We start from the raw sequence: 11,747 nt of genomic DNA, 5'->3' as shown, positions 1-11,747 counted from the left end.
TTAAACACACACACATTCAAAGCAGGTCCTACCAGTCTGCAGAGGTTTTCTAGTGATTGCTAATGTGCATGTAGAAGGAAATGAAAATCACCCGGGAGAAATGCAAATGCTAAGAGAAATAACAAAGCACTTGTCAGTCTGATGCGAACAACTTCGAGCAAGCTTGTGTGCACCTCTGTGTTTCCTATATTATTTTACTCTCTGTGCTGTTAAGTCAGACTGAATGTCAAAAGGAGCACTTGGGGATGCCTTCCTTAGTTTGCGTTCTGTAATTAGTTTATCAACCGGCATTACTCAAGGATGTGAAGATTTTACAACAGCAATGTCAATTTCAGCAGAAATCCCTTCCCCACATTGCTTACTGCTTTAAAAAACTGTTCTATTAGAAGCCATCTAGTGTTTGATTGAATCTCAGAGTGCTCCTAATGACAGGAAACACTATCACCTCCCACTAAAGCACTGCTATATTGTCCATCTTTACTGTCAGATGTCATTTACTTTTCATGCCATGTTGACTCACTGCAGACTCCCTGATGTTGACCATCTGCCATCTGTGCTTCGCAGTAGTGAAGATAATCATGGCATACACTATTTTATCCCTCTGTATTCTATTCATATATTACTTAGAACTGCAACAGCAGTAGCAGCCAAGGAGTCAGCTCAGGGTGTGACCTTCCCTCAACTTGCATGAACCCTATATACAAAACCCCATAAGGGAAAAAAAAAAATGTTAGAATCTTTTAATATTGCATAAAATGCTTTCAGTGAGTGTCAGCTACAAAAACCTTATTGTTCTCTATCATAATAAACATACTCGTAAATAGTTCTATTATTTTTTGTGAAAAAATACAACGTGCATGATTATTACTACGTGTTACAGACACCTTGTATCGGATTTACATGCCTACATCGTGGATTTTCCACAGTCATGGAGTAACTTTTCTTATGCATTGCATTGGTGCAGTTTTTCTTTTTCATAAGACACAACACGTTTGCATCTTGCGCTGTGTGGCCACAATTCAAGTGAAGGCTCATAAACATTGTAATAAGTCGTGCCCTGGACTGTTCCTAATGCTTGGTGTTGAGATTTGTGGCTTACCTTTTCTTTGAGTTAGCTGTCAAACTGTCTTCTCCTCCAAATATCCCCATGCTTGCATGATCCGAACAGAGAACTGTCTCATGCTGTCTCTGTATCAACAGTGACCAAACCCGACCACCCCGCTATAGGAGTCAAGACAAACGTCATAGCGAATACTACGTTCCTGTTAGCACTTTCAAAATAAAGCATCTCTGAACTGAACTGACATATTTGTATTCATTAAGTGTATAGTACAATACATCCTATTTTACATTTATGTTCTATTTATTAGATTGTAATATCTATGAATTATAACACACGCAGTATGTAGTATATTAACCTATTGCTATATTAAATTTAGTGAGCTTTAGTAAACACTCTTCTCTTTGTCCCTACAGCTCTTTGTCCTCACCGAGGAGGTGACAACGATTACACAGTCAGCTATACAGCACAACACTTCCATCTGCCGTTTGTTGTTGGACCACCATCTGTAAATAGGAAACAGCCTCCATAAGAAATATTTCTAACCAAATTAGAAATATGACTACATTTAAAGTCAAATACAAAATATGTTGGTAATCAAGTAGTCTTTTGATATTTTTAATGGCATGTTAAATTTTACATTGTCAAGAGCTACATAGGACAGATTAAGATTGAACAGGAATTTCTTTTTGCACACAAGAGATTTGTGGATATTTTATTCTAACTGTATTTACCTAAGCCTATTTTCACTAAACACATCATAAACACATTTATGTATCAAGTTTGCCACAGAAGATGATGGATATCCTTCATATCAAGTATATATAAAAATATATTCGTTATTTTAAAAAATGCTGCACAAGGCATTAAAAACATTGCGTTAACGTAAGGTTTATGACTAGACTGCAAGTACCTTAAATGCATCATTATGTTTACTGACCGTCTATTGGTTCGTAGCACTACAACTCTTGTCCAATCACGGTACAAAGAGGGAGTAGCGTGCGCGCTCCACCTTGTTTCGATCACGTGATACGAGCTTACGAAGATGGTGGAAGTTTCTTCTTCCTTGAAGTGAAACCCCCAACAGAAACCCAAACATCCTGGTGAGCGAAGGCTGGGTGGACACTTTAGATACAGCGCGTTAGTTTTACAGCTCCTCGCTCGGACTCCGGTAAGTAATGGGAGCCAATAACTGGAGTTCTCATCGGTGATATTAGCTTTTTCCACAGCCGTTGGACTTTGGGATTTCCAGCCAGCCATGATGATGACACAAGCTAGCAGGCTAGTAATTAGCCTGGGCTGGGATGGCACCAGGCTGTCAATTCTGGTGGCCAGCTGACATTCAACACGTACTCAGCAACTCTAGTTAAAAAGCCACAGCGGCGAACATAACTAAAAGTGGTCAACTTCATGGCTTTTGACTTTGGCAACCAGGACATACTGTACTTCTTTCTCCGGCTAACCGGATTAGCGTTAGCTTGTTATCAATTCCTAGTTGGATTAAATTATGTAATCTTACGAACGTTTCTTAGCTTAGCATCCAAGACACGGAATGTGGAGGTACATTGAGTAGTTTCTTCTCAGCTATGTGCTGTCATTTGCGAAGGAAGGTGCGCCACACTCAATCTGATATTTTAGTAGTTCGATTAAATCTTTACGCTTAGACGTCATGGAGTCATTTCTCAGTACGCTATTGAGGAATGTTGAAGTGATTTGGTAGGAATTTATATTATTATAAATGGGTTTGTGTCAGTGAAGCAGTGAAAAGAAGTGTTATTAAAGGTATACGGAAGCTTGTTGACTCTTCGGGAAACTGACTGCACCTGTCAAACGTCACTGCTCCCAAGTGCCCTCTATTAGCAAGCTGTCCTGACCGCATAGTTTTCTCTTTTGACATAATTGCTTTGTAAACATAATGGAAGAATGACGTTTACGTTATTTTGTGCCCTCGGTCGCAATTGTTCTCAACAGTCTCCGATTTTTACTTATAATGACGGTTTTTGAGTATTGTTTGCTTGAATCGTAATATTAGAAAACCCATTTGTCCCTTTTATCTGACAAAGATTTCATGTTCGTCATTGCGACGGTATGTTGTTTTGATGTGCTGCATTGTTTTGCCCTCTTAGTCATGATGTAAACAGCGTGTCCATGTGATTTAACAAGGTGTTAGCAACCTTGACAATAGAAGTTCAGCATATAGTAATGAAAAGCTCCTCTTATGCGGTTTTGGTCATACTGTTCAAAATAGTTGGTTCACCTGCAACACCACAGCACTAACAGGCAATAGTTGAATCAGTCTGAGTTCAGATTAGTTTCAAGAAACCCCAGATGCACTTTGTGAAATAGTGGGAGATGTTGCTTAGCTGAAAACACAAAAATCCAGTTTAGTATCCAGGAAATACACTCATCCATGATACACATTCAGCCTACTTGCAAGGATGCAAAGTCAGCAATTATAATGAATTATTGACTGAGACCAGTAGCCAACGTGAAAGTTTACCCGGGAGCTCCTCACTGTCTCCTGCTCTGCTGTGTGCGTAGACTGTTGGATGAGCTAGAGCTGAGGACCCTGCATTATTCAGTGCCACACTGAAGTAACCACAATCAAGAAAAGATCACAGGGCCTGCTTCAGAGCTTTCGGAGTTCATATACTGTTGACATGCTTATAAGCAAACAGTATAACTGGCCCTGGCAACCTTATCCTCAGAACCAATTATTGCTGTTGTCGGTGTATTTTTGGCATGAGCTTTATGTAATTGCTCTCATGTATTATATAAATGAAATTGTGATCTTAAAGTGAAGACTGGTGACAAAGATCACAAGTTTTTTTGTAAGACCCATAAGATTTTCTTTTACAGCCACCTTACAGGTTTCACAGCCTGCAGCCCTGGCCTTTGCCTCCTTTTGTGGTCTTTTATTACCTTCCATGATGACGCAGCATTTAGGAGATTTTTACTGTTGCTTGAACTGATATTCTTTTTATTTTGAGTTTACCGTCAGTCTGTTCCCTTGTTGCGGACGTTTAACAGGTCATTATACTGTTTAGTGTTGTTAAGGATGGGATCCTGAAAGGAAATACAATTATTTTTTTTTAATGTAGACTTTCTACTATTCAAAATGACTCTCCAGGTGATGACATTATTTAGGTAGAAGTCTTTGTACAAAGGAAAAAATATGTATGCATGTTGCTGATGTCCTAAGTAGGGTGTCCGTTGAGCTAAGCTAAGCTAAGTTGTTTGCACAGATTTGGCGAGAATAGTGATTTGGCGTATTTCTTGTTTATCTTAGACTTTGAAGATAATTGGGTAAAGGCTGCTTGCTTCAAGCCAAACCCAGTGAAAGCATTTGCACAGGAATATAGGAAGAAATATGCATTAGAGGTAATTTGGAGCCCACAGTTATGATACTTTTGTGTCAGCTATGGAAGATGTACGAGCTTGATGTGCTTTATGCATCTTGCAAGGTTCTTATAGTGACTGACTGTTATAGCTTTGACTGCTGAACTGCAGCTGATTAAATTGACTAATTGATTAATTCAGTTTTAGTTGCAACAAATGTAGTCTCAGTGCACTTTACAGACAGGTGTTGGAGCGAGTTTTCCATTAATCAAATAGTTAGTGGTTTGTTTCCCAGCTTTGCCACCAAATGTCTGTGACTGTGTATGAATGAAAGTCATTGTGTACTATTTTAATCTCAGATGTTGTACATTTTAAGAGTATTTCAGTAAGAAATATAGTTGCAGTATAATTCCTGTAGTTAATGAAAATTTGCTCAAAGCTCTGATATTTTTCTATTTTACTGTACAGTGTAGATTTGCAGAGATAATTTGTGAAATATAAATATTTTTAATGTAGTGTTTCATATTTTTTTTACCTATTAATAGTCAGAAATCAGTTCAGCTCACAATGTAAGCTAAATATATTTGAGCTAAATGATCTCACCAGTATGGTGCACATCTGCAACTTACAGATGAGATAATTTAGTCATATCTGTATGAGTTCTGCATGATTGTCACCAACCTAATGATGTGTTGTCTACAGGCCTTTATACCAGCCCTATGTCATGGCCAGTGGAGCCACCAAGTCGGGCACTTCCAATGGATACCCTATTAGGGCACAGCTACAAATCGTTGGTGAGTCTTCGGTCTTCATCAAGAAGTGAAGACCGACACACAGAGGTTAAAATAAAAGTCAGGTTGACTTATTTTATTTCTGAGCATTCAGATAGCTGCTTAAGTTTTTCAGATGTTCTCATTAGTAAAAATCTGTGCTTCTTGCTATTACTGCATATTTTTTACTACCAGTTAAAAAAACAAAATTTGTATGTTTGCTCGTTCACAAAGAAAGGAACAGTCTCTAATTGTTATGGTAATAATAGAGTGAGAGAATACCAACCACAAAATCCAGAACAAACTGATTTGCATGTCATAGAGTGAAATAAGAATTTCATCCCCTACAACCACACCACAATTCTGGCTCCCACTAATTACAATCAGTCATTTAATTATATTTATTGTATTCCTGATCTCAACTCATATTGTGTATGAAGCACACCTCTCCACAGAATCAATTTCTTCCATTCCAACATAGCCGTCACCACGGGCAAGACCAAAGAGCTGCCCAAGACGTCATGGGTCGTAGACATGCACATGGGTCCGTGGATCAGTCTTCCATCATGACAATGTCTCAAAACATACTGTCAAGCAGCACATTAAGGTCACATAGTGTTCTAACCAGTCTCCAGACCTGAATCCTGTAGAAAAATCTGTGAAGGGAAAGAAACCTCAAGCTGCCAAGCGGCAGCCTAGAAACCTAAAGGGTTTAGAGTTTTAGCGTTTGGGACTTTGTTTCCCTTCATTAAAATGACTGTCCATTTCTTTGTAAGTAAACTTGTAAATTCAGCAGGGGATCAAATAATTGTTCCCCCACTGCCTTCATACTAGTATTTTGTTCCTAAATTAAAGTTGTAAACAATTTATTTGTTTTGTTTTGGACTCCAACATCTGACTGCTCATTTACTATATGTATTCTTCCTGTTTAGTGCTATCAGCAAAACTGAAAGAAAACAAGAAAAACTGGTTTGGTCCCAGTCCCTATGTGGAAGTGACAGTCGACGGCCAGTCCAAGAAAACAGAGAAATGTACCAACACTCACAGCCCCAAATGGAAGCAGCCGCTCACTGTGTGAGTCAGTCTTGCCAGGATTACTAGACTTGTATATTAATTCATATCATAGATACTCCTATGCCATACTTCTATTTTATTACCCATAAAAGGTATTTAACTCGAGCCAAACCTGTCTAAATAAAACCTGTATTTAAATTGCAAATGTTTGAATTTATGAGAAAGGATACAGAATGAATTCTAATGTTTAAATGTGCCCATAAAACATCTAATAGCCCACTTACTCAGATAGATGCCATAGACTGTTTATTGTCATAAATGTTACTACTTATATTTTCAGGAAACCAAACCAACTGTGTATTTACCAAATCCTCAAGTTTGCTCATCTGGATGTAGCGTTTTCAGAGGGAGAAACGAAACAACTAGAGAGCAGAGTAGAGTAATTGCATCATTCACAGTTTAAAAAGATAGATCTGTATTTATCTTATGTTGCGACAGACCCTTTTCAGTCCTCTTCTTGCAAACAGGAGGTTTGAACAGTAGGTTAATACAGCTGTGAGATGACCATATTAAGGATATCCCCTGTTTTTGACATCATACAACATCTAAAACCCTAATTTTTAACTCACCAGAACTACTTGTACAAATGCTGACCTCATTATTTGAAACTTTGCCCATGTTTGTATAAATATCCATATGAAAATCAGCAAAAGCATAAAGGGCACCCTTTAAAGATTCTCTAAGCATCTCTATGGAGTGAGAAATATTCAACTATGTTGAAGGAAAACAAAAGTTTTGGCACTAATAAAATGATAGTAGTTTATATTTGTAGCTTATAAAATATGCATATCAAAAAGAGAGCATATAGTAAATGATGCCTGTGCTCCTCGGTGAGAAGAGCATCATTCCTTTGTTCAAACATTTTTACAACCCATTTAATGGCTATAATCCCTAGAGACTGCATTAAGTGATTAATAAAAACAGTGTGGTAATTTGGGTTTTGGCTCAAAGGAAGAAGTGTACCATGCACGATTACTGCTGACTGCACTATGCGGTAAGACAAATCATCATTTCCCCAGCAAACTGTCAGTTTCTCTCATGAGAATATAAAAATAGAATTTCACTGAAACTGTGCAATTGTTTTTCGTGCATACGCTCTTGGGCTCGGTTTTCATAGAGTTTCCAGTTTAAAGAGAAGTTTAAAGATCTGTGTGTTTGGAATTGGCTTCCATTAGCAGTTACAGTCCCACACAGTTGGGTGAGTGTCCTGTGCATTTACAGGACTCCTGTTTCCAAGAATGCACTTCACATTTAGTGCACTCACACCACTTCACTTCCTGCAGTAAAAATATTCACACATTTAGCACCCCCTTAATTTTAGCCTATCTAATGTCTCCTTCTATGCAAAGTGGCCTTCTTATTATAGAACCCTCCTACAGTTTCTTTTAGACCAACGGGGGAAGCGTTATTATATAACAAGTGTTTACTATGGGGTGTAACCGGACCCAGTCCACATATCCACTGTCTCTTTTCCTGGTGACTGTTAAACAACTGTCGTAGTGACGGTCATGGACACTCACTGTCCCTGAATAGCTTTTGAACTTTATTGTCTGTGGTTCGCTTTCAGGATAACACAAAGATTTTTGCTGCTCATACAGACAAAGTGGTGTTCACTGTTTAGCTTGGTAACACAGTTGTCAAATAGATTGCAGTGCTGGGAATTCCTGAGAGTAATTGGTTGTTATTTCCTATATTTGTAATTATTGATGCTTGTAGAACTTATCATTGGGAATTGTACTTAACACAAATGTTAGATTGGAGCTTTAAAAGGTTTTAAGACTCACACAAAATGGTATTGACTTGACATTGGCTAGCTAAGGACTTGTGATTGAGAAGTGGAATAAGAACTGCTTACAGATTTATTCATTTAGACAATGGAAAGTCTATAAAAACACTATCAGCACATATTAATCTGTCAACCTTGTTGTTGAAATGGTGTACACGGCCATGAAGAACTTTCCTATGTTAGCTTTTCAATCGAAAAAAGCATGTTTGTTTTTTTTCTTTCTCTTTTTAGTTTGTTTTTTAAACTTTCAAAAGTAACTGTTTCTAAATATATTGGTTTTCACAGGATCGTAACTCCATTCAGCAAACTAGTGTTTCGTGTGTGGAGCCACCAGACCCTGAAGTCAGATCTGTTGCTAGGGATGGCCACGCTGGATCTTAGTGAAACACTCAAATCTAATGACATGAAAAGTGAGTATATATGACACAAAGGGAAAAAAGGTTCCTACATACAAGCGGTGCGTTCTGCCTTAAAGGTAGAGTAAGGAGTCTAGTCATTTGGGTGGGGTCAGAGTAGAGCTCCTGTACTTCCACACTACAAGGAGCCAGCTGAGGTGGTTCAGGCATCTGACTAAGATGCCTCCTAGGTGAGCTGTGTGGGGACATGTCCAATTGAAAGGAAGCAGCTGGGAGATTATGCTTCTTGGCTCTCTGAGGAATACCTCAACTTACCCCTAGAAGAGCTGCAGGATGAAGCATGTTAGCTTGGTAAAAACAGTGTCTTGTCACTCTGAGCCTTGCCTCAGAGTTGACATATATGATTATAAAGATATATAATTTAGTAAAATTTTTGCGAAGGGATCAAATATAGAGAATAAATTTTGCAAGCATCTGATGACAAAAAAAGGGAAACTCTCAACCCTTTAAATGATGTTTATCACATACAGCCGTTTGCCAGTGATGAAGCAAGATGTACTCAAAAGTACCACAGAAAATGTAAATTAAGTCCGTTTTACAAATTCTTGTGCCTTAACAAAGAAGTTTGATACACAAGTCAGACAGCTGTGATAGGCTCCAGCACATAATAATATGCAGCGGAAAATCAATGAATTGACTGATCCAGCAAATAAGATCCTGGATACAAGCCGTAGAAATGCGCTTTGGCTAACCCAAGTAACACAACAGTTGCACATAGAACAAAGGAGATTGCTAAATATAAGAAATTATATGTGTAGACAATTAGACAGTAATGGTTAACTAGTAATTTTCTCCTGCAAAAGTAAACTGCTACAAGTATAAACTACATCACTTCCTGCCCACCAACGTTTTTGTCAGATAATTTCCTGCTGTCTGTGTGAGTTGATGCAGGTTTACATGGTTTCACTGCAGCACACGTACATACAGAAAGAATTTCAGAGCGCTTACAGATGTGGTTTATCTGACTTACACACAGTAAAACAATCAGTAGAGTATTCCATTTATAATCTTTGTCATCTGCTTGTATGCTGGAAGATTTTTGGTCTGTTTATGTTTTTGTTTTTCCCTCATAAAGACCAGTTCACTGTGCGGTCATTTTTTTATTTTTTTTATATGCATGGACCCTGTCCAGCAGAGCAGAGCTAATGACAGGGAGCTCTGGGAGCAAATCAAATGTCAAGAGCTGACTTTGATATCAGAGCAGGGAAACACATGCTGATTGCCATAACTTTGTAATTTAAATATTCAAGATTTCATGTTTGAAATCATTTGTCGTGTTTGTTTTTTTGTGTTTTGGTGTTGTTTTCCACCTCAAAAATGAACCTTTTCATTATTGTACTAGGTACAATATTTAGCCATAACAGAAGCAGGAAAACAGTCTTTTAAGTAATCTTTCTCATTTAATTAAAAAATGTATTATAATATATAATTACATCTCCTGGCGGTGAGCTTCTGTCACTGTGCTATCAATAAATGGTTATAACAGTACTTTTATATTTCTTTTTGTTAGTATCCAGTATGTGATCTCAGGAGGCTTACGGGGGGCAAAAAGTACTTCTTTTTCTACTATGAATGTTGTGTAAAATACTACTGTGTATTGTTGGTTAGAATTTTTTTAAGGGACATTATACCACTGACTGAAGTAAAGTTTGGTGGCATCATTAATGGCAAGGTTTGTATTTCAGATGCCATAGTAGCACTGACCATCGTGTGTTTCTTGTATGTAGTTTCTGAGGTGGTGCAGACCTTACAACTGTGTGCAGACAGGGACGAGTCAGACGTGGTGGGGGACCTGTCTGTCTGCCTTGACGGCATGACTGTTGATCCTGATATGTTCGCAAAAGCAGAAGCCGACCATCACAGTGAGTCACGGAAGAGCACAAAGAGGAACTTATATTGGAAGCATGTGAAGTTTTTCATTTTATGTCATTTTTTTGTTTTATTTTACAGGACCTTTGTTTTTTTGTTTTTTTTGTTTTTGTTTTGTTTTTTTACAACTTTTTTTTTTTTTTTTTTAAACTGAAAAAGGGGGACTGAAGATATTTTGACATGTTTTTTTCAGAAGTTCAACTTTTCATCCATATCAGCAGTACTAATAGCAGAGTTCTTAATTATTTGACTGGTTATGTTACATTCTAACAGAATCTCTCATTTTGACTCTTTTCTCTTGCATGCTTTTATTTCAGGTACATCAAATGGGGAGTCGCAGCCAAATGGTGATCATTCCATAAGGTATAGTACATCTTCCTGTCTTTAGGCAAGTTCTACCAGTGTCACATTTCTGGTTTCTTCTTTTTTTTCCTGCTTTGTTTATCAGTATCCACCCACCCTCCTCCACAGGCACAGTCGAGACAGCTCTCCGGCTGTGGACAGCATAGAGCACAAGTCCTCTCCTAGTGGCCGTAGATCAGTAAACAGCACAGGGTCTCCATCGGTATCTTCAACAGGGCTGAGGCCTGTTCGACCACCTAGGCCATCTAGACCTCCGCCTCCAACCCCACGCAGACCCAACTCTTCACCAGGTAAGAGATTTAATGAGTGAAAACTGCTCTAATCTGTCAAGACACTGAAACTATGAACTAAAGGAAAACAAAGAAGAAGAGACACTCTTTTTCTATACCCACTCTCTACCATCATTCCAGTGTCAAATATTTAACCCAGAGGTAGATCTGGAATTGAGCCAAAGCACAACTTGCTCTTGATATGTTTGTACAACCGGTTTCCTTAAATATGAGCTTTCTTCATGCACAACAACACAGAGATGCACAATAAGATAATTTCTAGCTAAATCCTCTCGCACATGCGCCTTAATGATCTCTTATAATCATATTAATTCCACAGTTTTGTTCTTGCACTCCAAAATGGGGCCGATTCACACAATTCATGATTGGCAGCTCAAAATGAACTTTATTTAACTTACAGTGTTCCTTGTTTCAACTATGCAGTTCATTCGCTGTCTGAAACGAGGCATTTTAACCCTTTAGAGCCGATCGGAGCGGGAACGCTCTGTTATGCATAACTATTTTTAAATCCCGGTAGCACTGCAACCACGTAAGCTAGCGCAAAAATTTTTTTTTTGCATATGAAACCGGAGAAGTTGTACTTACATATTGTGCCATCAGCTTGTCCTCGGTCACGGTTTCCTTCCACATAAAGCTTTGCAAAAACTGCATAAAAAGCGCTTGCAGGAACAAAAACACAATATTCCAGAAACACGCTTTGCCGGTCCGATCAGCTGTTCAAAACACTTCCTACGTTGGAATAGACGTCAGCGCGAACTTTTGCATTTCCGCCATTACCTG

General features: G+C 38.3%; 2 protein-coding genes across 2 annotated transcripts in view; one reads left to right on the top strand and one right to left on the bottom strand.

The window, feature by feature from the left end:
* The window catches only part of calcrl2 (calcitonin receptor-like 2), a 42,609-nt gene extending 41,396 nt beyond the window's left edge, over positions 1 to 1,213 (bottom strand). The window contains exon 1 of the mRNA XM_005730845.1: positions 1,100 to 1,213. Within this exon, the coding sequence (XP_005730902.1) occupies positions 1,100 to 1,149 (50 nt within the window). The 5' untranslated portion in view covers positions 1,150 to 1,213. The remainder of the gene's footprint in view (positions 1 to 1,099) is intronic.
* Positions 1,214 to 2,066: 853 nt separating this feature from the next.
* itchb (itchy E3 ubiquitin protein ligase b) overlaps positions 2,067 to 11,747 on the top strand; it is a 22,988-nt gene continuing 13,307 nt past the window's right edge. Inside the window, exons 1-7 of the mRNA XM_005730844.2 lie at positions 2,067 to 2,231; positions 5,102 to 5,193; positions 6,102 to 6,243; positions 8,315 to 8,439; positions 10,173 to 10,307; positions 10,632 to 10,677; positions 10,786 to 10,967. Coding sequence (XP_005730901.1) covers positions 5,124 to 5,193; positions 6,102 to 6,243; positions 8,315 to 8,439; positions 10,173 to 10,307; positions 10,632 to 10,677; positions 10,786 to 10,967 — 700 coding nt within the window. The 5' untranslated portion in view covers positions 2,067 to 2,231; positions 5,102 to 5,123. The remainder of the gene's footprint in view (positions 2,232 to 5,101; positions 5,194 to 6,101; positions 6,244 to 8,314; positions 8,440 to 10,172; positions 10,308 to 10,631; positions 10,678 to 10,785; positions 10,968 to 11,747) is intronic.

This window comes from Pundamilia nyererei, unplaced genomic scaffold, assembly GCF_000239375.1.
Source record: "Pundamilia nyererei isolate P.nyererei 1_Seehausen unplaced genomic scaffold, PunNye1.0 scaffold00039, whole genome shotgun sequence".
NCBI lineage: Eukaryota > Metazoa > Chordata > Actinopteri > Cichliformes > Cichlidae > Pundamilia > Pundamilia nyererei.
Note: the sequence above shows the minus strand (reverse complement) of the source record. Positions and strands in the feature narration are given on the sequence as shown.